This window comes from Mustela lutreola, chromosome 16 (assembly GCF_030435805.1).
Source record: "Mustela lutreola isolate mMusLut2 chromosome 16, mMusLut2.pri, whole genome shotgun sequence".
Lineage (NCBI taxonomy): Eukaryota > Metazoa > Chordata > Mammalia > Carnivora > Mustelidae > Mustela > Mustela lutreola.
In genome coordinates, this window is record NC_081305.1 from 43,530,825 (window position 1) to 43,558,663 (window position 27,839).

General features: G+C 39.1%; 2 protein-coding genes across 12 annotated transcripts in view; one reads left to right on the forward strand and one right to left on the reverse strand.

The window, feature by feature from the left end:
- The window catches only part of ZNF568 (zinc finger protein 568), a 132,428-nt gene that overhangs the window by 70,207 nt on the left and 34,382 nt on the right, over positions 1–27,839 (reverse strand). For 2 of the 4 annotated variants that reach the window (XM_059151449.1, XM_059151443.1), the window contains exon 1: positions 2–138. The gene's annotated coding sequence lies outside the window, so the exon portion shown is untranslated. Of the gene's footprint in view, position 1 lies in introns of those variants that run through there. The other 2 variants (XM_059151448.1, XM_059151442.1) reach the window with 2 other exon arrangements.
- ZNF829 (zinc finger protein 829) lies at positions 161–27,332 on the forward strand. Of its 8 annotated transcripts, none has more exons than XM_059151563.1 (5): positions 161–541; positions 1,129–1,192; positions 10,256–10,382; positions 10,687–10,782; positions 24,976–27,332. In XM_059151563.1, exons 2-5 carry the CDS (start codon positions 1,160–1,162, stop codon positions 25,953–25,955), a joined length of 1,236 nt encoding a protein of 411 aa, XP_059007546.1. In that variant the 5' UTR covers positions 161–541; positions 1,129–1,159; the 3' UTR covers positions 25,956–27,332. The 8 variants fall into 8 exon arrangements, with proteins under 8 accessions (XP_059007546.1, XP_059007548.1, XP_059007545.1 ...); XM_059151565.1 differs by having other exon boundaries at positions 10,298–10,382; XM_059151562.1 differs by having other exon boundaries at positions 161–474.

Consider the following 27,839-nt stretch of genomic DNA (forward strand, 5'->3'; position numbering starts at 1 on the left):
CCTGCCGGAAACGCCCGAATGCGCATTCAGCGCGCGGTTTCTGGGAGGACAGGTGAAGGCGACCCACAGAAAGACCCAAGCCAGGGGCCGGTAACGCCGAACCATCCCTTCGTGACCGCCTCCCAACGGACGTTCCTGAACACAACAACACCTCCCAGAAGGCTTCGCGGCCCGATTCAACTTCCGGCCAGAAAGCTGTCTGTGTTTCCTGTGTGAGGAGGAGGCACCGTAAGTCCTGCACCGAAGGCCGGGCTGGAAGGTGCAAACCTACCGTGCCTCGCAACCCTGAGACCTGGCTAGACGCTGAGAATTGCAGTTACAGTCGTTGAGGGAGGGTCCGGGCAGGGCCCTGAGAGGAATTGGCCGCGGGTGCGTCTCTGGACCACATTTCCCAGAGGGCCCGGTGGGTCCGTCGCTCTTCTCGCAAGAACGCGAAAGTTTCGTCACGCCTGGCGGGACCGTTAGATCGGTGAGGTGAGAGTCGGTGGGTCGCGGGGGACTCGAAAGGCGTAAATTGAGGAGCCCGGATATAGGTACCAAGGTGGGTCATCCGGCCTGTACCGTACGGGTGGAGCGGCCTGTAACGGGATTGTGTGTGTGAGAGATTGAGACCTGTGTGCGGTTATCGGTTGCCTGTCATTGTGGGGTTGTGATTGCATGTGTCCCGATGACGGTTGTGACCCCGAGACACTGTTGTGTGTGGGGGGGTACCTAAGGCTGTAGGAGAGTAACAATGTTCGGTGGCGGGTATGTGATTGTAACCGTGTTACCATGGGTAGCTATGTGTGCGCGCGTGTGGAGTGCTTGTCGCATTGGTTTCAGTATGTCCGTGCTCAGGTTATGGGGCACTTTGTGTCAGGGTACGGGGTTCCTGTCATATGTAAGATTGTAACTCCAGAACTTTGTCCCCAGGGAACTTCTGTGAAGTTTGGTCGGGTTATAGCCCTTTGGCAGCGGTGGCCTCAACTTTTTCCAGACACACAGATTAGGCAGAATGCTCCATTCTCTGATCTCCATTCCCTGCGTGTGGTGGGGGCTGGGGCTGGTACTGGAGGTGACTTCTGACCAGACCAGTTTGGGGAAAAAAGGAAAACATGGTGTTTTGCAATTACCTTTTCCTCTCCCCAGTTCCACCTTTCTCCAAGTGCAGAAGAGAAGAATGCACAATGAACTTCTACAAGCAGTGTCCAAGGTGTGTTGGGGTTTTCTCTTTGCTTTCTTTCTTCTGAAAGTTAAATGCTTAATAAAGATAATGTCATTTAATTGTAGGTCCTTATAATTAAAGGGAAGGATGGTCCAGCCTGGTTTTAAAGCCCAACAGCACCCCTATATGTATTGTTCACTTATTTGGGAAATGGCTCTACTTCCGTTTGTTGAGTTTTCTTCTTTTTAAATGCAGTATTATGATTTAAATACAATTGTTATGATATTAAAATAAAAACACGGGGCGCCTGGGTGGCTTAGTTGGTTAAGGGACTGACTCTTGATCTGGACTCAGGTCTTGAACTCCAATCCAGGTCCTAAGTTCAAGCCCCACACTGGGCTCTATGCTGAGCATGGAGCCTACTAAAATAAAATAAACAATAAAATAACATGTAACATAATGCAACACATAACACATAACAACACATAACACAACACGTAACAACACAACATAACATATAACATAAAACACAACATCACTATTACTTAGAGGTTTTAGAAACAATTACCAAGAAAAAATAAAATGTGACGCCTGGGTGTCTCAGTTGGTTAAGTGGCAGCCTTCGGCTCAGGTCATGATCCCAGCGTCCTGGGATAGAGTCCCACATTGGGCTCCTTGCTCAGCAGGGAGCCTGCTTCTCCCTCTGCCTCTGCCTGCCATTCTGTCTGCCTGTGCTCGCTCTCTCCCCCTCTCTCTCTCTGATAAATAAATAAAATCTTTAAAATAAATAAATAAATAAATAAATAAAATGTGATCACTCAAATATCTAATGTTAATATTTTGATTATTTTTTAAAATTATTTCTTTATTTGACAGAGAGAGATCACAAGTAGGCAGAGAGGCAGGCAGAGAGAGAGAGGAGGAAGCAGGCTCCCCGCTGAGCAAAGAGCTCCATGTGGGGCTCGATCCCAGGACCCTGAGATCACGACCTGAGCCGAAGGCAGAGGCTTAACCCACTGAGCCACCCAGGCGCCCCTTGATTAATTTTTTAAAAAGATTTTATTTATTTGAGAGGCAGAGTGAGCGAGAGAGAGAGCAGGTAAGCAGAAGCAGAGGGAGGGGGAGAAGCAGGTTTCCTGCCGAGCAAGGAACCAGATGTGGGACTCAATCCCAGAACATGGGATTATGACCTGAGTAGAGGCTTAACTGACTGAGCCACCCAGGTGCCCCTTAATTAATTTTTATTATTTTTCCAAAATCAAATTATACTTCACTTACTATATTATATCCTACATTTTCACTAGAAAGTATTATTCTCCTGTATTGTCAAATGGTCTTTGTAAATACCATTTTTTAAAGATACATATTTCTTTTTTTTTTTTTAAAGATTTTATTTATTCATCTGACAGACAGAGATCACAAGTAGGCAGAGAGGCAGGCAGAGAGAAAGGGGGAAGCAGGCTCCCCGCTAAGCAGAGAGCCCGATGCAGGGCTTGATCCCGGGACCCTGAGATCATGACCTGGGCCAAAGGCAGAGGCTTAACCCACTGAGCCACTCAGGCACCCAAAGATTCATATTTCTTTGTGTGAGTTATGTTCTCTCCCTTTCTTCATGTCAGTATGTCTGACTTTGAAATCTTTAAGTATTTATTTACTTATAAATAACACACATACACCCCCCATCCACCCCCACACACAGAGGTTTGAAATTGGACTTCATGATTAATAATAAGATTGTACACCATTTCATGTATTTATTGGTTATTAAGATTTCTCCTTTTGTGACCTGCCTGTTCAAATATTTTAACTTTTTGCCCCTTGATTATCTCTTGTTGATTCATAGGGTTTCTTTATATAATCTGGATATGAGTCCTTCATTGATAGTATTCCGTTTAGATTGTTTTATCATTTCCTTTAAGGTGGTTTTATGAATAGAAATCCTAACTTTAATGCAGTTATCAATTTTTTTTTTCTTTGTGGTTAGTACTTTTTGTGTTTCTGGAAATCCTTTCTAGGGCGCCTGGTGGCTCAGTCAGTGAGACACCTGAGCCAAAGGTGTCTACTTTGGCTCAGGTTGTGATCTGGGGTTCTGGGATTGAACCCCAGGTCAGACTCCCTGCTCAGTGGGGAGTCTGCTTGTCCTTCTCCCTCTGTTCCTCCCCCTGCTTGTGCTGTCTCTCTTTCTCTCTCTCAAATTAATAAGTAAAATCTTTATTTTTTACTACTTATTTATTTTAAAGATTCTATTTGTTTATTTCACTCTCTGTCAAATAAATTTGACACTCTCTGTCAAATTTTGACAGAGTCAAATAAACACAAGCGGGGGAGTGGGAGAGGGAGAAGCGGGCTTTCCCCCAGAGCAGGGAGCTTGACGCGATCCCGAAGCTACAAGTTTTGCTTTTTGGGGTTCTGGCTGGCCCAGTTGGTGGAGCATGTGACTTTGATCTCAGGGTTGTGAGTTTGAACCCCACATTGGGTGTGGAGATTACTTAAAAATAAAATCTTTTTTTTTTTTTTTTAAGATTTTTAAAATATTTTATTTATTTACTTGACAGAGATCACAAGTAGGCAGAGAGGCAGGCAGAGAGAGAGGGGGAAGCAGGCTCCCTGCTGAGCAGAGAGCCTGATGTGGGGCTTGTTCCTAGGACCCCGAGATCATGACCTAAGCTGAAGGCAGAGGCTTAACCCACTGAGTCACCCAGTCGCCCCTTAAAAATAAAATCTTAAAATAAAAAAGTTTGCCTTTCCTATTTATATATTTAATCCACCTGTAACTGGCTTTTGTGTACAATGTAAAGTGGGGCCCAGATTTTACCCACTTATGAATTCTTTCCTCGCTTTTTCAGTACCATATATTAGGTCACTATGTTCCCATTTCAGATATATCCAAACATATAAAAATCCAGTATCTATATATAAGTGGATGTGTTCACGAGCTCTTTGTTCTGTTGTTTTAAAACAGTATCACAGTCTTGATTATTCTAGTTTCGTTGTCCTTTATTTTATTTTATTTTATTTTTTAAAGATTTATTTATTTATTTGACAGACAGAGATCACAAGTAGGCAGAGAGAGAGAGAGAGGAGGAAGCAGGCTCCCTGCTGAGCAGAGAGCCCGATGTGGGGCTCGATCCCAGGACCCTGGGATCATGACCTGAGCCGAAAGCAGAGGCTTTAACCCACTGAGCCACCCAGGCGCCCTTGTTGTCCTTTAAAAGTATTTTGGCTTTTCTTCCTGTGGCTGTGTTTAAGACTTTCTCCCAGTTTTTGGTTTTCTGTAATTTTAACATAATGTGTCTAAGTGTGCCCTTTAAAAATTTTATATGCTTGGGGGGCGCCTGGGTGGCTCAGTGGGTTAAGCCGCTGCCTTCGGCTCAGGTCATGATCTCAGGGTCCTGGGATGGAGTGCCGCATCGGGCTCTCTGCTCGGCAGGGAGCCTGCTTCCCTCCCTCTCTCTCTCTGCCTGCCTCTCCATTTACTTGTGATTTCTCTCTGTCAAATAAATAAATAAAATCTTAAAAAAAAATTTTATATGCTTGGGATTTGTAGAGTTTTTTCAGTTTGTAGGTAGGTGTTTTTTATTAGTTTAGGGAACTCCTCGGCCATCTTCAAAGATTGCCCCTGCTTTATTCTCCCCCTCTCTCCTCTCCCTTCTCAGGCTCTAATTAAACATAGGTTAGAATTTCTTACCTTAATCTTTTTGATTTTTAAAGTTGATACAGTAGATAGGTCTACTCTCAATTTTTTATTTTTATTTGTATTTTTTAAAGATTTATTTATTTGACAGACAGAGATCACAAGTAGGCAGAGAGGCAGGCAGAGAGAGGAAAGGAAGCAGGCTCCCTGCTGAGCAGAGAGCCCAATGCGGGGCTCCATCCCAGTACCTGGGGATCATGACCTGAGCCGAAGGCAGAGGCTTTAACCCACTGAGCCACCCAGGCACCCCTACTCCCAGTTTTTAAAATGTGGATATTTGGTACAGAGGCAAAGGAAATCACGTTAAGAATCAGTCATCCCCAATCTATTGCACTTAAGACCTTTCTGGGTTTCTTTAGAAGATGGCTGAGTATTTCCAATCCATTCTTCGGTGCCAAAACCCAGAATATCTGGTTTTCCTCCCATCAGCCTCTAATTATACTTGCCATTTCTGTAGTGAAGATTGTTGCCCAATATTAATGGGAATAATGCTAGGAGGTTAGTATAATATAGTAGAAGCTAATCAGAAGCTGTTCTCAGAAGCTAATCAGATGTTTTTTGTTTCTTAAAGATTTTATTTTATTTATTTATTATTTAAAAGAAAAAGATTTTATTTATTTATTTTACAGAGAGAAATCACAAGTAGATGGAGAGGCAGGCAGAGAGAGAGAGAGAGGGAAGCAGGCTCCCTGCCGAGCAGAGAGCCCGATGCGGGGCTCGATCCCAGGACCCTGAGATCATGACCTGAGCCGAAGGCAGCGGCCTAACCCACTGAGCCACCCAGGCGCCCCTTAAAGATTTTATTTTTAAGTAATCTCTACATCCAACATAGGGCTTAAGCCTGCAAACCACGAGATCAGAAGTTTCATGTCCTACCAACTGAACCAGCCTGGCACCGCCCCTGCCCCTTTTTTTAACCTAATGTTTAATCAGGAAATATTCGAAGCATAATAAAATCAGAAAAAGCACAAGAATATATGCCATCACCAATGTTATTTAAATTTAACATCGTTGCATTGATATTAACCAAAGCACTTAGCCAAGAGAAAGAAGTTGGTTAAAAATTAGAAAAGAGAATATAAGATAATTGCTTTGCAGATGATATGAATGTGTACCTGAAAACCAAATCAGTGTATAACTAGCACTTTGAAATAAGCAGGCCTCCATAGGAAGCAAGTAAAATAAATTAGTTTTCATATTTTCTACTTTCAGCTCTCTCTGTGGGCTGATTTTTTTGTTGCCCTGGATAAAATAACTTGTGCAGTTTCTATACTTGTTTTGATCAGTCTTTGGTATCCTTTGGTTATTTTCAGTGATAAAGGTCAGTCTCATTCTACTAATTACAATCTCTAGTTGAATATAATAATATGTAAGCTTCAGAGGAAGAGCAGAGGGAGAGGGACAAGCCGACTTGGTGCTGAGCACAGAGCTCAGTGCGGGACTCGATCCCACAACCCTGAGATCATGACCTGAGCCAAAATCAAGAGTCATGCGATTAACTGATTGAGCTACCAATATCTACTTACAATACCTGTCTTACACTTGGGGATTCTGTGCTTTGCTGCTTTGTTGGGAATCCCGTTGTCCTTCCATTGAGTCCACATCTGGTCCAAAAAGGGCACTGGATACCAGTTTCTGTGCCCTCTAAACTTCAGGAAACAGCAAAAATTCTCCTAAATAATCTCATCATTTTACTTTGGACCTTGGAGTCTAAGATGAAGAAATAACTTAATTTTTCCTGTGGGATGGAAAATGTGTGTCATTTTTCAGCAACCAATTTTTGGACACCAACTGAGTGTCCTGCAATTTAATTCAATTCTGACACTAATTACAGAGTTAACACAGAGCACCACAGGTTTAGTGGGCTTAGCCTTACAAGACTGCCCTATTTGAGACAGCATCTCCAAGCCTTGGGTAGCCCCAAGCAGACCAGAAACAGAGGTATTCCCATTATCCCTACTCAGGTATAGTAATTGATTAGAATGATTTATAGACCTCAGGAAAGTACTGTACTTAATCATAGTTTTACTATAAAGAATGCAATTCAGGAACAGCAAAATGGTAGAGATGCATAGGGCAAGGTATGAGAGGGAGGATAATATCTGGAACGGTTCTTAAGGATTTTGCCTAACAAAATGGCTGAAGTGAAAGCTTTCCTTCGGTAATGTTTATATTGTAGAAAATTCTGCCACCAGCAAAATTATAAAAGTTAAAGAATTTATGTTAATAAGGAATAATTCTTATAACAGTCATAAGAGAAGTATAACTTTCTTTTTTTTTTTTTTAAGATTTTATTTATTTATTTATTTATTTTAGAGAGATTTATTGAGAGAGATCACAAGCAGGCAGAGAGGCAGGCAGAGAGAGAGGAGGAAGCAGGCTCCCTGCTGAGCAGAGAGCCCGATGCGGGGCTTGATCCCAGGATCCTGGGATCATGACCTGAACTGAAGGCAGAGGCTTTAACTTCTTAAAAACAGAAATACAAGGCTTATGATAGTCCCTTCATCTGACCTCATGTTTCACCTCATTTAGGCAATTTTTTTTTTTAATAAATGTGTTGGTGGAATAATGCTGCGATATTTTTTTTTTAAGATTTTATTTATTTGACAGAGTGAGAGAGATCATCAGTAGGCAGACAGGCAGGCGGGGGTGTGGGGAGCAGGCTCCCCGTCAAGCAGAGAACCTGTTGCGGGGCTCGATCCCAGGACCCCATGATCATGACCTGAGCCAAAGGCAGAGGCTTAACTCACTGAGCCACCCAGGCGCCCCCATTTAGGCCATTATTTTCATTTCAACTTACTTAGCTATTTCTTTTAGTATTGATCTTTGTTTCTAAATACGTACTTTAAGAATTTTATTGTAGTCATTTTCAGACATTCAAAAATAGAGTATAAGGAATCCTCATGGTATTCATTACTTAGCTTTAGCAGTGATCAACATTTTGCCAGACTGGTTTATCTGTCTTCCCCAGTTTTGTTTTAGTTTTGTTTGCTGAACTATTTTACATTTCACCTTTAAATACCATTGTATGTATCTCTGACAGGTGAAATTATTTAAATATTTACAATATTATTATCACACCTAATAACATTAATAATAGTTTCTTATATCATCTGATATTTAGTCTCTGTTCCTAGTTCCTCAGCTGTCTCAGTAATTTATTTTTATAGTTGGATTATTTGATTCAGGATCTAAATAAAGATTAGCGCATTGCATTTGGTTGATATATCTCTTAGGTCTTTTCTAATTCATAAGTGTTTCTCCTCCCCCTTCCTCCCAACCCTTTTTTCCCCACGTATTTTATTTGTGTAGAATCCAGGTCATTTGTCTTTTAGAACAAGGGTCAGCAATTTTTCTCTTTAGAAGGCCAAATAATAAATAGGCTTGAGGGCCAGATAAGGTCTCAGTCTCATGTTCTCTTTCTCAACAACCCTTTAAGAATGTAAAAAACATGGGGTGCTGGATCGAGACCCAGCTGGGGCTCCACACTAAGCATGGAGTCTGCTTGAGATTCTCTCCTCTCCTTCTGCCCCTCCCCTTGCTCTCACTCTGTTTCTCTCTCAAAGTAAATAAATAAAATCTTTTTTAAAATTGATGAATAGATGGGGCGCCTGGGTGGCTCAGTGGGTTAAAGCCTCTGCCTTCAGCTCAGGTCATGATCTCAGAGTCCTGGGATCAAGCTCCACATCAGGCTCTCTGCTCAGTAGGGAGCCTGCTTCCTCCTCTCTCTCTGCTTGCCTCTCTGCCTAGTTGTGGTCTCTTTCAAATAAATAAATAAAATATTTTAAAAAAATTGATGAGTAGATTCATGTATTATGAATCAGAATCCATCTGTTTTAAAGATTCTTATTAACTTTTCATTTAAGGCTTTTAGCAGCCATTGGTAATCTTTGGCTAGATCCAATATTTTATTAGAGGTTCCTTCTGCTTTTATTAGCTGAAATTCTCCCATAAAAAAGAACTCAACGGGTGCCTGACTGGCTCCATCAGTGGAGTGTGCAACTCTTGATTTGGGGGTTGTGAGTTCAAGTCCCACACTGGATGTAGAGATTACATAAACAAACAAACAAAAACAACAACAACAAAAAAAACTTAAAAAAAAAAAAAAGACCCACGTGGGGATCGATCCCAGGACCCTGGGACCATGACCTGAGCCCAAGGCAGAGCCACCCAGGTGCCCCCAGGAGTTTCTTTTAAAAGCTCAGAGGGTTGCCTGGCTGGCTTGGTTGGTTGGGCCTCTGCCATGGTCTTGGAGTCCTGGGGTCGGCCCCTCGTCGGGCTCTCTGCTCGGTGGGTGGCCTGCGTTCCCCCACCCCACTGCCTGATTCTGTGCCTACTTGTGATCTCTCTGTCAAATAAATTTTTAAAATCTTAAAAAAAAAAAAAAGCTACTGAGAGATAATTTTATCTTTCCCTGTAGATCTCGAAGTAATCTTATTCTTCACACCATTTTGTTTTTAATCTTGCTTGGTATATAATCTTCACACTGGCTTTGACTGGGTATAGAATTCTAGGCCAGAATTAATTTTCATTTGTAATGTTAAAGGAATCACTTTTTTTTTCTTCAGGTGGAGCTGTTGAAAAGTCCACTGTGATTTTAATTCCTATAAATTTTTTTTTAAAGATTTTATTTATGTATTTGACAGAGATCATAAGTATGCAGAGAGAGGGGGAGGAGGAAGCAGGCTGGCTCCCTGCCAAGCAGAGAGCCCGATGCGGGGCTCGATCCCAGGACCCTGAGATCATGAACCGAGCCGAAGGCAGAGGCTTTAACCCACTGAGCCACCCAGGCACCCCTAATTCCTATAAATTTTTATGTGATGTATGTTTTCTTCTTGCAAGCTTTTAGAAAGTTCTGTTTTTTCTTGATATTCTGAAATTTTACTCCAAAATGTATCATAAGATTTTTTTCTTAAGTACATCACATTGTTTCCTCTTTTGGGTCTTAAAGGAAAAATATGGGAAGGGGGAAAGGATTCACATATATGCACACCTTACTATAACCAGGCATCGAGCATTGAGCTGTATGATTAGCAATGCTAAAGTTTACTTGCATGTTGCTTGATATATCCCTCTGTACACAAAAGATATGTTTTCTACTGATATAATAGAGTTCCAGTCCCTTCAGTTTGCTTAATAAGCTCTAGCACCATCTCTACTACCATCTTTTTTCTTTTTAAGATTTTATTTATTTTTTTGAGAGAGAGATCTCACACACAATCATGGGGAGCGGCAGGCAGAGGCAAAGGGAAAAGCAGGCTCCCCCACAGAGAAGAGAGCCTGATGTAAGGTTTGATCCTAGGACCCTGGAATCAAGATCTGAGCCGAAGGCAGACGGTTATTTGACTGAGCTACCCAGGTGCCTCACCATCTTTTTTTAATCTCTTTCTACTGTGAAAGCATGTTTGTTGTTTCAGGGGTCAATGATGTTCAGGGATGTATCTATAAACTTCTCTCAGGAGGAATGGGAATGCCTGGATTCTGGTCAGATGAATTTATACAAAGAAGTGATGTTGGAGAATTTCAGCAACCTGGTTTCAGTGGGTAAGGATAACTATCCCCCAAAATTCAGAGTCTGCCCTTCGGAATGTCTCCTTTCTCCATTATGAATTATTTGTTTCAAGTAACCAGCTAAATTTCTGCTCCCTGTTCCTCAAGGAATGGTTTGAGTTGGAATGGAATGGAATGGAAGAGTTGGAAATGAGCACCTTCAGTGGGTTGAAGCTTCATCTTCATCTTTCTCTGGTCCTTCCTATAGTGGCATCTTTTTCTTGATCACCAAGGGACTGCATCTGATTTCTGGGACACCCACAGGATAACAATGTCCCGTGTCTTTTCTTGTGATCAGGACTTTCCAATTCTAAGCCAGCTGTGATTTCCTTATTGGAACAAGGAAAAGAACCCTGGATGGTTGAAAGAGAGCTGACAAGAGGCCTTTGTTCAGGTGAGATGATAGGTAGTGATTTTGTCCATTTTTTAATTGGGTTGTCTTATTATTAGTGAGTTTTGAGTTAATTATATATTCTAGACACAAGTTTTATCAACCATATGTTTGTGAGTATTTTCTTAGTAGGTATGTTTTCACCCTCTTGATTTTGTCCTTTGAAGCACAAATTTTTAAATTTAACAAGATCTAGTTTATCTATTTTTTCTTTGGTTGCGTGTACTTTTGGTGTGAGCTCCTTTAAGTTATGACCCTTCATAATTAAGTTTATTAATACCTTCTGGAAGTAGGAAAATATTTCATACTTATCCTATTATTTAGATAAAGGATTTTTTTCAATTTTATCTCAAAAAAAAAAATTGAAGATAAAACAAAAAAAGCTTTCTCAACTGTAGATACAACTTTAGTTTTATAATTTAGCCATAAGATAGAATGAACAAAGAACTAAAGAACTCACCAATGCAGATTTCCCAAGATTTATTTTCCTTTCCAGGAGGCACCAAATATTATAAACAGACCACTGGAAGATAATAATCCAAATTCTCTGTCATCTCAGTTAACAGAGAATGAAGGGATCCCCAGATAACTGGAACAGATTTCCATTATCCCTATAGAAATTACCATAAAATCAGGGGCGCCTGGGTGGCTCAGTGGGTTAAATCCTCTGCCTTCAGCTCAGGTCATGATCTCAGGGTCCTGGAATCGAGCCCCCCACCGAGTTCTCTGCTCGGTGGGGAGCCTGCTTCCTCCTCTCTCTCTGCCTGCCTCTGCCTACTTGTGATCTCTGTCTGTCAAATAAATAAATAAAATCTTAAAAAGAAAAAAAAAAAGAAATTACCATAAAATCAGATTCCTAATCACTATAACTTACCAGCCTTGCACAAACCAGTAGCAAAACTAGACTTAGTCCAAAAACTAAACCCAGGATGCATTGAGGAGGGTGTAGTGGAGAGAAAGTGAATTAAAGTAGCATTTTATTGCTAGTTGGAATTTACTGAGGCAGCGAAGAAGAAAAGTTTGCTGGGCCTTAAATAGCCCATGAGATACACTTCACAAGTCATACTTTATTGCCTCCTGCAAATAAGTCCATTTGGACATTTCAGTGGGACCTTCAGAATTGTCAGAGTATAACATTTTCAAAACTTTTCAAAAGTATAATTTTTCAAAAATTAAAGATGATTCTTCTAAGTATATGATAAGCACATTTGAAATATTTATTTAGCTCACTAATGAGAGAACCAGAGGAATGGTAAAGCTTGTTCAAGTTGTCTGGGAGACTCTGAGTTTATATTATGATTATATCCATATATATGTAATTATATTACAATGCAGGAATCACATCACTATTGTGGATACAAAAACTAGTTACTGTCTTAGAGGATAGTAAATATGTTACCTTCAGGCTGTCTTTTCACCAGACAAATAAATCATTTATAACTGTTGTTCTTCATAGCAATTTTTCGTTCTTTGTTCAGTTGCTTTCTAGATTTTTCAAGTAGATTGTAAGCATACTACAATTTTCTAATTGATATTGTTCGTATAGAGAAATAGTATAAGCTTTTTTTTTTTTTTAACATGTGGAAAGGAGTTTAATTTTATTATCGGGGAAATGCAGTGGGATATCATTATGTCATCTGTAACGTAGGCAAAAATTTAAGTCTGACATTAGTAAGAATAGATGAGAATGTGGAACAGCACCTTCAAGCTGCTGATAGGGTATAACTTCATACAACTGCTTTTTATTCTTTCTTTTTAAATTTAATTGTGAAGGGCACCTGGATGGCTCAATTGGTTGAGCATCTGCCTTTGACTTAGGTCGTGATCTCAGGATCCTGGGATCAAGCCCCATGTCCACCTCCTTTGCTCGGCAGGGAGTCTGCTGCTTCCTCTTCCTCTGCCCTTTCCCTCTGCTCGTGCTCGCTGTGCCCCCCTCTGTCTCTTTCAAATAAATAAAATCTTTAAAAAAAAATTTAATTGTGATAAGATCATTTAACATGAGATCTACCCTCAACAAATTTTTAAGTGTATAATACAATATTGTTAACTTTAGGCGCAGTAGTATATAGCAGATCTCTAGCACTTATTTGCCTTGCGTAATTAAAGCTTTATACTTAATGATTAGCAACTGCTCGTTTCCTTATAACCCCAGCCGTTGGTAACCAACTATTCTTGGTAACTACTCTTTTGTTCTGTGAGTTTTACCCTTTTTAAATATCTCCTATAAGTCAAATAATGCTGTATTTGTCCTATAACTGGTTTATTTCATGTAGCTTAGTGTCTTCATGTTGTTTCATATGGAAGGATTTCCTTCTTTTTAAGGTTGAATAATATTCCATTGTAAATATATAACACATTTTGTTTATCCACTCATCCATCTGTGGATTTAGGTTGTTTTCACATCTTGACTATTATGAGTAGTACTGCAATAAACGCATGAGTGCTAATATCTCTTCAAGATCCTGATTTCAAACGGGGTGCCTGGGTGGCTCAGTGGGGAAGGCCTCTGCCTTCAGCTCAGGTCATGATCTCAGGTCAGCATTGAGCCCCCGCGTCGAGCCCCGCGCTCTGCTCAGCAGGGAGCCTGCTTCTCCCCTCTCTCTTTGCCTGCCTCTCTGCCTATTTGTGATCTCTCTGTCAAATAAATAAATAAAATCTTTAAAAAAAAAGATCCTGATTTCAATTCTTTTGGATAAATACCCAGAAGTGGGATTGATGGATCATATGATAGTTCTGTTGTTAATTTTTTAAGAACAAGAGTTCTAATTTCTTTGCATCTCCACCAATATTTGTTACTTGTTTTTTGTTTGTTTTAATGACAGCCATCCTAAAAGTAATAGGCAATGTTTCTTCATGGTTTTGATTTATGCTTCTGTAATGATTTGAGATTTTTGAGCATCTTTCATATACTTCTTGACCATTTATACATTTTCTTTGGGAAAACGTCTACACACGTTCTCAACTTATATTTTAATCAGATTAGTTCTTTCGCTATATATTTAAGAAAGTTAACCACTATCAGATACATGGTTGGCAAATATTTTCTCCCATTCCATAAGTTACCTTTTCACACTTTTGTTTCCTTTGCTGTGCACAAGCTTTTAAATTTAATGTAGTCCTATATGTCTGTTTGCTTTTGGTGTCATATCCTGAAATCATCAATAAGACCAGTGTCATGAAACTTTTCCCTTATGTGAAGCTTTATAGTGTCAGGTCTCATGTTTAAGTCTTTAATACATTTTGAGGTGGTTTTTCGGTATGGGATAAGATAAAGGCTAAATTTTGCATATGAATGTTCAGTTTTCCCATCATCATTTGTTAGAGACTTTCCCTTTTCTTTCTTTCTTTTTTTTTTTTTAAAGATTTTATTTATTTATTTGACAGACAAGAGGTCACAAGTAGGCAGAGCAGCAGGCAGAGAGAGAGAGAGGAGGAAGCAGGCTCCCTGCTGAGCAGAGAGCCCGATGCGGGGCTTGATCCCAGGACGCTGAGATCATGACCTGAGCGGAAGGCAGAGGCTTTAACCCACTGAGCCACCCAGGTGCCCCTCCCTTTTCTGTTATGTAGTCTTGGCATCTTTGTTGCATATTAATTGACTGTGTATACGTGAATTTATTTGTTCTCTTTTGTTCTCTTGACTTATATGTATGTCTTTGTGCTAGTACCATACTGTTTTAATTACTGCTGCTTTACATTGTGGAATCAGGAAATGTGAAGCCTCCAACTTTGTTGTACTTTCTGAAGATTATTTTGGCTCATTGGATTGTTTTTTTCTATTTCTATAGAAAATGCTATTGGGATTTTGATAGGGATTGCATAGAATCAGTAGATTGTTTGGGGGATATGGACATTTTCACAATATTCTTCTAATCCATGAACACAGAATAGCTGTCCATTATCTTGTATATCTTTAATTTATTCATCAGTGGTTTACAGTTTTCATTGTACAAGTCTCTTACCTCATCGGTTATGTGTGTTCCTAAATAGTCCTTTTCCTTTTGACGCTCATTTCTCTTTCAGGTTATTGTCAGTGTAAAGAAACAACTAGTTTTTATATATTGATTTTGTGTCCTGAAACTGCAAACTGAAACCATAATTTAATGGTTTATTAGTTCTAACAGTTTTTATGTGAAGTCTTTAGAGTTTTCTGTATACCAGATGTAGAAGTGGCAAGAGTAGGCGTTTTTCCTTCATGATCTTAGAGGGAGAGTCTTCAGTTTTTCATCAAGTATGATATTAGTTGTGCACTTTTTATATGTGGCCTTTATTATGTTAAGATAATATCCATGTTATTAGTTTGTTGAGAGTTTTTCATCCTGAAAAGGTGTTGAATTTTATCAAATGCTTTTTCTGCATCTGTTGAGATGATCATGTAATTTTTATCCTTCATTCTCTCTCTCTTTTTTTTTTTTTTTTTAAAGATTTTTATTTGTTTATTTGAGAGACAGAGCACGAAAGGGAGAAGAGGGAGAGGGAAAAGCAGAGTCCCCACTGAGCAAGGAGCCAGACACCAGGGCTCAATCCCAGGACCTTGAGATCATGACTGGAGCCAGAGTTAGATACTTAACCTACTGAGTCACCTAAGCACTCCAATCTTTCATTCTCTCTCTTTTTTTTTTTTTTTTTTTTTTTTTAAGATTTTATTTATTTTAAAGAGAGAGAGAGATCACAAGTAGAGAGGCAGGCAGAGAGAGAAGGGGAAACAGGCTCCCCGCTGAGCAGAGAGTCCGACGCGGGGCTCGATCCCAGGACCCTGAGATCATGTACCTGAGCTGAAGGCAGAGGCTTAACCCACTGAGCCACCCAGGCGCCCCAATCTTTCATTCTCTTAATGTGGTGTATCACATTAATTGATTTTGTGTGTTGGATTATCTTTGCATCCAAGGGATAAATTCCACTTGGTCATGGTATATGATCCTTTTAATGTGCTGTTGGATTTAGTTTACTAGTATTTTGTTGAGAATTTTTGCCTCAATATTCATTGGGGAATTGGCCTGTTGTTTTCTTTTTTATGGTGTCTTTGTCTGGCTTTGGCATGTGGGTAATGCTGGCTTCATAAAATAAGTTTGAATGTGTTCTCTCCTTTTCAGTTTTTTGGAAGAGTTTTAGGATTGGCAGCCCTTCCCCACCCCCAGGTTGGCATTATTATTTTTATTTAAATGTTTGGTAGACTTCACCAATGAAGCCATCTGGTCCTGGGCTTTTCTTTATTGAGAAATTTTCTTTTTTTAAAGATTTTATTTATTTATTGAAGAGAGAGAGCATGGGGTGGTTGGCAGAGGGAGAAGCAGAATTCCCACTGAGCAGGGAGCCCAGTACGGGGCTCTAACCCATGACCCTTGGATCATGCCCTGAGCTGAAGGCAGACAGTTAACTGACTGAGCTACCCAGGCCTCCTGCATTGAGAGATTTTTTATTGTGAGTTAATGTCCTTACTAGTTCTAGGTCTGTTCAGACTTCCTATTTCTTTATGATTCAGCCTTGATAGGTTATATATTATCCATTTCTTCCAGGTTATCTACTCGTTCATACTAGCCTTTTAATGATCCTTTTAATTTCTGTAACATCAGTTACAGATTTTTGATTTTACTTATTTGAGTTTCCTCTTTTTCTTACTATAACTAAAAGTTTATCAATTTTATTTATTTTTTCAGTAGACTGTTAGTTTCATGGATCTTTCCTGTTTTTCTATTTTATTTGGTTTATATCTGCTCTAAAATTTATTATTTCCTTCCTTATGCCAACTTGGGGTTTAGTTTGTTTCTTAAGGTGTAAGGTCATATATTTGTGATTTTTCTTATTTTTTGATGTAGGAACTATAAACTTCCCTCTTTATACTGCCTTTTCTTCATCTCATAAATATGTTTTCATTTGTCTCAAGGTATTTTCTAATTTCTCTATTTCTTTTTGACCAATTGCTTATTCAAAAGTGTATTGTTTAATTTCAACATATTTGTGAATTTTCTAGTTTTCATTCTGCTGTTGATTTCTAGTTTCATTCACTGTCGTCAGAAAAGATACTGGGAATGATTTCATTCTTCTTAAATTTCTTAAAAGACTTGTTTTGTCACCTAATATATGATCTGTCTTGGAGAACAGTCCATGTGCACTTGATAAGCATATATATTGTTACAGCTGAGTGAAATGTTCTGTATAGGTCTGTTAGATCCATTTGATCTATGGTAGTTTTCAAGTCACTGTTTATTTTCTGTCTGGTTGTTTTTTCTATTATTGCAAGTAGGCCATTGAAGTGTCCAATTATTTTGGTCTATGTCTCACTTTAGTTTTGTCAGTGTTTGCTTTATGTATGTGCTCTGATGTTGGATCTGTATATATTTGTAATTGCTGTGTCTTCCTGGTGAATTGAGCCTTTTATTATTATATAATGTCTTTAATCTCTTTAGACTGTTTTTTACTTAAAGCCTGTTTTGTCAGATATAAGTATAGCTACCCTAGCTGTCTTTAGGTTACCATTTACATGGAATATCTTTTTCCGTTTCTTCACTTTCAACTGATATGTGTGTCCTTAAATCTAAAGTGGGTCTCTTGAGGACAGCATATAATTGGATCTTGTTTTATCCATTCAGCCACTATGTCATTTGATTGGGAAGTTTAACCCACTTATATTTAAAGTTACTATTGAGGGGCCCCTGGGTGGTTCAGTGGGTTAAAGCCTCTGCCTTCGGCTCGGGTGTGATCTCAGGGTCCTAGGATTGAGCCTTGCATTGGGCTCTCTGCTTGTTGGGGAGACTGCTTCCCCATCTGTCTTTGCCTCTCTGCCTACTTGTGATCTCTCTCTCTGTCAAATAAATAAGTGAAATCTTAAAGTTACTATTGATAGGGAAGGATTTACTGTTACTATTTGTTGTTTTTCTGTTCTTGTAGTTCTTTTGCCCCTCTTTTTCTTTTTTTCTTTTTGCTTTATTTATTTATTTATTTTTGCATTGATATGCTTTGAATCCTTTATTTTTCTTTTTTGTAATCTTTATAAGTATTTGTGGTTATACTGGGGCTTTCATAAAATATCTTGTAACAATATGTTCTGAACTGAGAACTTATTTCAATCACATACAAAACACTTAATTCTTATTCTCCCATATATTGTGTTACCAATGTTGTAATTTAATCTATTTATAGTTATCAGTATATCCATTAATATATTTTTATGTGTAGTTATTTACAATACTTTCACCTTTTTACTTTTATACTAGAATTAAGAATTAAATAAAAGTAGTTTACCCTCCTGTGTAACAGTATTACAGTGTTCTGTGTTTGTCTATATATTTGCTTTTACAAACAGAACTTCTATGCTTTTTTATTCCCTTATGTTGCTGTTTACCATCCTTATGTTTTGTGTTGAAAACTTTCTTTAGGCAGGTCTAGTAGTGATGAACTCCCTCAGGTTTTGTTTGTCTGGGAAAAGTCTCTCTCTCATTTGTTCATGAAAGTTTTTTTGGGTATATTGTTCTTGAGTGGCAATTGTTTTTCTTTCATCACTTTGAATATATCATCCAGCTCCCTTCTAGCCTTCAAAATTTTGCTAAATAATCTGTTCATTGTCCTATGGGGGTTCCATTGTATAAGACAGTTTGTCATCTCTTGATGCTTTCAAAATTCTCTTTGCCTTTGAAGTTTTTATTTTACTTTTTTAGTAATCTCTAACCCCAGCATGAGGCTTGAACTCACAACCCCAAGATCAAGAGTTGCACACTCTTCCAACTGAGCCAGACAGTTGTCTGAGCCAGACACCCCTCTTTGCCTTTGACTATTGACAAAAACATTATAATGATGTTTCAGTGTGACATAGTGTGTCTTGGTGTGCATTTCTTTCGTGTGGATCTTTTTGAAATACTGTGGCTTCCTGAGTCTGGATGTCTATTTCCTTCCCCAGATTTGGGAAGTTTTTATCCATTACTAATTTGAGTAAGTTTTGTTGTTCTTTCTCTGCCTCTAACTCCTGTGTGTATATTGGGCCATTCCTTGGTGCCTCATAAGAACCTTAAACTTTCTTCACTCTTTTTTATTCTCTTTTCTTTTTGTTCCGTTGATTGAATAATTTCAAAAGACCTGTCTTTGAGTTCACTGATTCTGTCTTCTGCTTGCTCTAGTCTGTTGAATGTTGAGTCTGTTTATTGAAATTTTCAGTTCAGGGGCACCTGGGTGACTCAGTGGGTTAGGCCTCTGCCCTCGGCTCAGGTCGTGATCTCAGGGTCCTGGAATGGAGCTCCGCGTCGGACTCTCTGCTCAGTGAGGAATCTGCTTCTCCTCTCTCTCTCTGCCTGCCTCTGCCTACTTGTGATCTCTGTCAAATAAATAAAAAAACTTAAAAAAATTTTTTTTCAGATAAGTTATTGCATTCTTTAGCTCCAAGATTTCTTTCTTTTTTCCAAATTTTTTGTCTCGTGGTTGGAATTCTCACTTTCCTCATGCCTTGTTCTCCTGAGCTCATTGAGCATTTTCATGATGGCTATTTAAAATTCTCTGTCTGGTAATTCCTCTACCTATATTTCATTAGGGTAATTTTCTGGAGCTTTATTTTGTTTCCTTGTTTGGATTATGTTTCTCTATTTCTTCATTTTATTTCCTTGATTTTTTGTGTTGGTATCTACATGTATAAAAAAAATGCCACTTGTCCTGTTCATTATGAATTAGCCTCATAGAAGAAAAGACCTTCACCAGTCGGAGCTTTTGTGAGCCTCTCAAACATTCATGCTAGTCTAAACCACCGTCTTTATTAGTAACTTCCAGGTGTTTAGAGTATGCCAAGTCTCATCAGCACCAATTCCTCATGTAAATCCTGAAGAAATTAGAACATTGGATGTGTGGTTCAGGTTCTTTCCCTTTCCAGAGAGAATGTGGAAGCTGGAGTGTTTTGCTTGCCAGCTCTGCTCTAGAATGGGGGAAAGGGCTATGGCAATTGTTTGCATGCTAGTTCGAATCCCCTTTTTTGTTCTCAGTGGCCCCCAGTTTCTAAAATATGCCAGGTCCCTCCAGGGCTCCAAGACAGAAGCCAGTCTCTCAAGTAACCCCCAGAAAAGTTGAAATATTTGATGCACTCTATCCCCTGTAGGAAGAAACTGGGAGCTGCGGTTTTCCCTCCCATTTGCTATGAATTAACCTAGGACAAGAGCTATAGGGCCTTCATGCTAGTTTAAAATACTCCCTTTGTTTTTTGTAGTCCCTGGGGGGTCCACTGTATGCCAGGTCCTGAGATAGTGAGATAGAAGCCAGTCCCTTGGGTAGCTTCCAGAGAAGTTAGAAAATTAGATGCAAGGTCCAACTCTTTTCATCCTCAAGGAGATGATGGGAGCTGGAGCTGGAGTTTTCCACCCATTCATTCAGCAGTAGGCCAGGAGGAGGAGCTATGGTGAGTTTGTGTGCTAGTTCAAACTACCTCCTTTGTTCTTGGTGGCCCCCAGATATCTTGAATCTGCTGGGTCCCATCAGCACTCTGAGACTGATGAGATAGAAGCCAGTCCCTTAGGCAAACTCCAGAAAAGTTGGAATGTTTGACACACAGTCCACCTCTTTCCTTCTTCAGGGAGAAGCTGGGAGCTGAAGTTTTCCTCCCACTCACTCTGCATTGAGCAGAGAAAGGAGCTGTGGTGAGTGCCTGCATGCTAGTTCAAACCAGTGCTTCTGTTCTTTGTAGTCCCTAGGGCCTAGGGTATGCCAGGTCTGATCAAGCCTCCAGGACAGGCAGCACTCAGAAAAGTGGAGTCATTAGATGTACACTCCAACTTCTTTTCTCTTCAGGGAGAAGCTGGAGGTTTCCTCTCAGTTGTATGGAACTATCCCACGAATGGGGATCATGGTGAGAAGGTGTCTCCAGTTTTCATACTAGTTTTGATATGACTGGCTTTACCCTTGCCTAGTGTACAGGATTCTCTTAATGAGTTTCTAGATTTCTCACAAAGGGAATTGATCCATGTATTGCTGTTGAGTTGATGTGTTTGTGGGAGTCAGGATAATCTAGCACTTATTCTACCATCTTGCTAAATGTTACTCAAAATACTATTTTTGTAAGTGATCTTTAATATCCAACAACTTTACTAAAGTTAATTTTTTATTCTCTTGGTTTTTCTAGTTTGATCATCATATTATCTGCATGTTGTTAGATTTATTACTTCCCTTACAGTCCTCATACTGATTATTTCCTTGCTTATAATGGTAGCTGGGACTGTCTTAATTGGTAACATTGGTAATGGGCATCGGTTTCTTTTTCCCCATCTTATAAGGAGCGTATCTTAAGTTCTTCACTTAACTGCAGTTTTCACCATAGTTCTGATAACTTTTACCAAGTTACAGCTATTACTTTGCAGTGCTAATTTGGTCAGAGTTATCATAAGTAGGTGTTGGCCACATCCTACAATTTTTCTGTATCTGTCAAGATGATCATGGTAGTTTGTGGTCTTATTTCAACAATAGTTGTACCCTCTGGTGTATGTCAATTTTGGCCTGTGAGTTCATGTTCCCAAGAGAATATCAATTACCTTGTGTGGCAGTGTGCCTGGGGAGGGGCCAAGAGAAAAATCCAGGCCTGTGCCCCTCCAGGTAGATTTAAGAGGTAGGAGGAGATGAGCTCAGAATGAGAAGCCCTAAAACCTCAGGATTCACTGCTGATAACTTTTATTTGCTACTGCTCTACCAGAGAATTCTCATCAGGGTTTGCTCTTCAACATTTACAAAGCAGCAACATACAGGAAGAGTATGCCTTCCCTTTTCGTAATCCACCAACTCTAGGGGTTTTAATAGCTGAGAAGGTAGAGGAGCAGATGCTTGAAAGCAGATGGTCAGCCATATTCTTCTGTCCAGCAGGACATTTTCTTTACCATTAAGTTATCCTACTTAGCTGCTTGAGCAGTTGCCACCAGTTTCTGTGATAAAGGCACAGGCAACAGTGGTCCCAAAGCATTTCAGGGAAAGGCTAAATCAGAGTTTAAAGACCTTACTACCAGGCCATCCTCTCCTTGCCTTCTGTTACCATTTCTCCAGGCAAGTAGCCTCCACCCTCAAATACACACAAGTTTGCACCAGTCTTCAGTCTGTCTAGAATATTTCATGATTTGCATCAGTTCCATGTAAAACCAAATTCTCTATAATTTCTCCAGGGTTAATTGAGAAACAAATCCAGAATTTTGTGTACATTCTGAGATTAGACAGGAACTTTTGGGGTTTTAAAAAATATATTTTCATTATTGTATTATCAATTTCTAAGAATTCTGTGTGTGTATGTTTTCTTAGTGCTCCTTTATTTAGCATCTTGAGCCCTTTTAATTTGGTTAGCTCTCTGAGGTTATTCATTATATGTTTTGACATTTTCTTCTGTTCCTTGCTCTGAGTGTTTCCTCACAGAAACTTTTTTCTCTTTTGGGCGCTTCTTCATGTTAAGAAACATTTCTCAAATGTCTGATAAACAATGACTTACTGCTCATTTTTAAGTATGAGATGCTGAAAAGATGATTGGAACTTCTGTGTAGTAGGGATTGGGTCTTGTTGATTTTAGGATGATCTGGTTGGGTTAATATACTGAGGACAGCCCACTTTTGGTAACTTGGTCTTTTATGCATAATCTTCCTGAGAGAAGAGACATTTACTTTCATTCCTAATTGAGGGAGTTATTATCAGTATTCCAGTGGTTAAATTGGAGTGAAGTCAACAGGGTTATTTCAGTATTGGGGCCTGGACAAATTTTCTGGCAACAAATTGATGTCTTATATTTTAACTCAATTCTCACACTTCTCTGGAGTTAGCATCAGATTCCACAAGTTAAAGGGCAAGGTGCCCACCAGTTCAGATACTAGTTGCAACCAGGATCCCCAGGCTACCCATATTTCTGTCTGACTGACAAAGTTTAGAGTTTTACATACCTCCTCAGGTTTGATAATTCATTAGAATAACTCACAAAACTAAAAAACCAAAAAGAACAACTCACAAAACTCATGAAAAGCACTGTACTTATGATTGCCATTTTATGTAAAGGATACAATGAAAAGTTAGCTGAAAACATAACACAGGGTGAAGTCTAAGAGGTACCAAGCACAGGAAATTCAATGCCTATGAAATTGAGGTGTGTTATCCTCCAGGTATGTTATATAGTTACCAACCAGGAAGTTAGTAATCAGAAGGTTACCCCAATCCTTGCCCCGAGTTTTTTATTGATTATGTAGTCATGAGTGGCCAGACCCTCCCTTGAAGCTAGGTGCCCACTGTGAATCACCACATTAGGAAAACTTAGGTATGATCAAAAGGAGCTTGTGAATAACAAAAGACTTTCCGGTCAGGAAATTCCAGTGGTTTGTGGGGCTCTGTGCCAGGAACTTGGAACAAAGACCAGTTATATTCTTTATTTTATCATAAGTGTATATATTTTCTGTTAATCTTTGTCCTTAATTCAATACTGGTAGCCACAGCTATACCTGATGTTCCTGAATCCAGATTCCTCTGGTTCCATATTTCTATATTTCGAGTTTTCTGTGAGAATAAGGAAGTATAATCCTGTATGGGATAGGAGAAGAGATCCTAGGGGTCTTACTAGTCATACAATCTTGAATTCATTCTTTAGCTTTCAGCATTCTCTATGTATCCCACTATTAGAAATGCCTGATACCTTCAATTTTTGTTCATTTTAGGGGCTCTGCACTATCAGTGCTGTGGAATTCATCCACTGCAGGCTCAGTTTGACTTTCTCTGGTCTGCAGACTCACTTATCACTCATTCATTGGCTTCCTAGCTTCCAGATTTTATTGTTACTGTCTCTTCTCCAGTGTTCACTGTCCTAGTGAGGTTTTTCTTTCCTCTTGTTAAGCTTCCACTGTAATTTTCCTCTGAATTCATGAAGAGGCAGTGGAAAACTCATAGGTCCAGTCTGTCATTTTTAACAGAAATTGTCCCCCCCCCTTTTTAAAAAAAAAAGATTTTATAAATTTATTTGACACAGAGAGAGATTACAAGTACTCAGAGAGGCAGGAAGAGAGAGAGGGGGAAGCAGGCTCCCTGATGAGCAGAGAGCCTGATGTGGGACTCAATCACAGGACCCTGAGATCATAACCTGAGCCAAAGGCAGAGGCTTAACCCACCAAGCCACCCACGTGCCCAGTTGTCCCCCTTTTAAATTAGATGTACAGTCGACACTCATTACAGATTCCATATGTATGAATTCACTTACTTGCTGAAATTCATAAACTCAGGATCAATACTTGCAGTGCTTTCATGGCAGACGTACAGAACGACAAAAAATTGGAGTTGGAGTACCTATCTTCTCACAGAGTATATTTCATTCTTACTCTCTTCTTTCTCATATTCAAGCTGCCTGCTTTCTTAGTCACTGCCATGAAATTCCATTCCTCTCTCTCCCAAAGTCAGCATCAGAGAATTCTAAGGTAAACTATTTTCAGTGAACCCCCAATATATCGAGCCCTATCCATAGAATTACCTGAAACCATTTTTGCCAGTTTCATTCAGCAGCTTAGACTAGGGTATCCCCCCAATATGGATTTGCCAACAACACACCCTTTGCACAGTCTCAGACTGTACCCCCATTCATACATTTCACCACATTTATTTTATTATTATTATTATTATTAATTTTTTGACAGAGAGAAAGATACAGCCAGAGAGGGAACACAAGCAGGGGGAGTTGGAGAGGGAGAAGCAGGCTTCCCACAGAGCAGGAAGACCAATGCAAGTCTTGATCCCAGGACCCTGGGATCATGATCTGAGCTGAAGGCAGATGCTTAACGACTGAGACACCCAGACGCCCCCATTTCACCACACTTATTCCTCAGTGGTCTTCTTATGTAGGTCAAACAATTATCCACAAATTTTAAGATATTCAGTATGATGCTGTGTGTGGGAGTATATGCTTATAAACATGTATATATGATTAGAATCACTGTGAAATACAGAGGGTATCTCTGAATAGGGTGTATTTGTGGAAGTTTCAGGTGATTTTGATTGACATCAGAATTTCAGAATACATTTTTTCTCTAATTACCCTCTTGAATTTCCTCTCTTGGCTCTCCTCAATGTCCATGCTTTCGTTACCAGTTTTAAAAATTGCTTAGCCATATTCGAGAACTATTTAAGCATTTACTTTCCCAGATATTATTTTTACTTTAATCTTTTTTCTTTTTTAGAAGTTTCAATCTCTCCCAAGATAGGAAAAATGAACACACGCATTTTTATTTCTTTCAGATCTGGAATCTATGTGTGAGACGAAGATATTATCTCTAAAGAAGAGACATTTTAGTCAAGTAATATTTACTCATGAAGACATGCCTACTTTTATTCAGCCCACATTTCTTACTCCACATCAAAAAACTGTTAATGAAGAGAAACCCTGTGAATGTAAGATATGTGGAAAGGCCTTTAATCAGAACTCACAATTTATTCAACATCAGAGAACTCATTCTGCTGACAAAAGCTATGAGTGTAAGGAGTGTGGGAAGACCTTTAGCCGTGGCTCACTTGTTACTCGACATCAGAGGATTCACACTGGTGAAAAACCCTATGAATGTAAGGAATGTGGCAAGGCTTTTAGTTGTAGTTCATATTTTTCTCAGCATCAGAGGATTCACACTGGTGAGAAACCCTATGAATGTAAGGAATGTGGAAAAGCCTTTAATTATTGCTCAAACCTCAATGATCATCAGAGAATTCACACTGGTGAGAAACCCTATGAATGTAAAGTATGTGGAAAAGCCTTTACTAAGAGTTCTCAACTTTTTCCACATCTGAGAATTCATACTGGTGAAAAACCTTACGAATGTAAGGAATGTGGGAAGGCCTTTACTCAACACTCAAGGCTTATTCAACATCAGAGAATGCATACTGGTGAGAAACCTTATGAATGTAAGGAATGTGGGAAGGCCTTTAGTAGTGCCTCAACACTTACTAACCATTATAGAATTCATATAGGCAAGAAACTCTATGAATGTAAGGAATGTGGAAAGGCCTTTATTCAGAGCTCAGAACTTATTCAACATCAGAGAATCCATACAGATGAAAAACCTTATGAATGTAATGAATGTGGGAGGGCTTTTAATAAAGGCTCAAACCTTACTAGACATCAAAGAATTCATACTGGTGAGAAACCCTATGACTGTAAGGAATGTGGAAAGGCCTTTGGTAGTCGCTCTGACCTTATTCGTCATGAAGGAATTCATACTGGGTGAAAGATAAGCCCTTTTGATAATATTTATAATAATATACTTAAAACAGCTAATGGAAAAAAAAACAAAACAGCATAGTAGTTTTTTTAGGCTACTGTAACAAAGTACCGAGTACCCCAAAATGGGGTGACTTAAAACAACAGAAATGTATTCTCACGGTTTTGGAGCTCTGAAATCCAAAATTGAAGTTGTTGGTAAGGTTGGTTCCTTCGGAGGACGATTTTATTCCATGTCTTTCTCCTAGCTTCTGTTAACAGCATTCTGTGACATTCCTTGTCTTGTAAATGCATCACTCCAATCTCTGCATCCATATTTACATTTCATTCTCCCTGTATAAATTTGTCTCTGTCTTGTATACAAGAGGAGACCCATACAGGACATCTGTCATATTGGTCACCCTTATGACCTTACTTTGATTACATCTGCACAAAAACCTTATTTCCATATAGGATCACATTCACAGGTGCCAGAAGTTCGGACATCAACATAGTTTAACCCATAACACTGTTAACAATGTTTTTCTAACATATTTGTAGTTTTCTTGTATACATAATTTCTTGAATCTATTTCAAAATGTCAGTTCAATGTTTAAGTTAAACCTCCCTTCCCTCCAAAAAAGATTTTGTCTCAAACTAGTTCTTAAATAATTCTTTCCACCCCATTGTTTTATGCTGCTTGAGTTTGAGTTGTTAGCTTAGTTTTAGAGCCATCTTTTCTATTGCTCTGCCCTATAGATCTGCTTCTACCAATACTATACTATAAGTTACATTACAGAGACTATCTTCTAATTCCTGGCAGAATTATAACTCTGTTTTTGAAGGCAGCTCTATTTCTTTCCCTTTTGTAACGCTAAAGTTTTCACGTTTTCAAAACGAAACAAAACAAATACAAACAAAATCCTTCACACACACAGTGAAAAAAAAAGTAGGTTATTTGTAAGCCTACCAAAAAGAAATTACTATTTTCAAATTATACAACATATCCTTCCAGACTTTAGTGTAATCATGATGTGCATACTATACCATAACCTGTTTATCATTCTTTTTAATGGTATCATAATAATCTTTTCTGTGGTAGATTATCATTTTGCTAAATATTACTGACATACTCTATGGTGCTCACTGAAATTTTACAGTTATAAAAGTTGCCTTCTAAATACAAAGTTAGTCCTTTTGTTTGTTTTTCTTTAAAAATAATTACACTTCAGTGTCAAAATACTGTTCAGTATTTTCTCCTTGAAAAATATTGCCAGTAGTTTCAGTCCTGTCGTAATCACGTTATCGGTTTATCCTTCCAGACCCTTTTAAAAAAAACTATTTTTGCTTATAAATGTGTACACACTCAACCAAATACATAAATACTTGCAATACTTATAGAAAATTAGTGCTGCTTTATAATTGATATGTATAATTGTATGTATGAATGTACATACACACATACACACACAGTAATGTGTTGGATTGCTGTGAGGATTAAATGAGTTAAGAAATGTAAAATGAAGGGCACCTGGGTGGCTCTCATTTGGGTCTCTGCCTTTGGCTCAGGTCGTGATCCCAGAGTCCCAGGATCAACTCTTGCATCGGGCTCCCTGCTCAGCGGGGAGCCTCCTCCTTTCTCTCTCTGCCCCTCACCCTGCTCATACACCCTTTTTCTCCCTCAAATAAAGAAATGAAATCTTTAACAACAAAAACATAAAATGACGGTTACTGGGGTGGCTCAGTTGGTTAAGCATCTGACTCTTGATTTTGGCTCAGGTCATCATCTCAGAGTCATGAGATCAAGCCCCGTGTCAGGCCCCATGCATGTTGAGAAGCCTGCTTGGAATTCTCGTCCTCTCCCCTGCTTGAGCTCATTCTTTGTCTCAAAGGGAAAAAAGGGGGGCTTGTT

What these genes read in the sequence shown, in the direction of transcription:
- ZNF829 (XM_059151563.1), top strand. Translation starts at nt 1,160, where the DNA reads ATGCACAATGAACTTCTACAAGCAGTGTCCAAG. An exon ending in TTCTACAAGCAGTGTCCAAG is followed by an intron (nt 1,193 to 10,255) that starts GTGTGTTGGGGT and finishes TTGTTGTTTCAG; the next exon opens with GGGTCAATGATGTTCAGGGA. An exon ending in CAGCAACCTGGTTTCAGTGG is followed by an intron (nt 10,383 to 10,686) that starts GTAAGGATAACT and finishes TCTTGTGATCAG; the next exon opens with GACTTTCCAATTCTAAGCCA.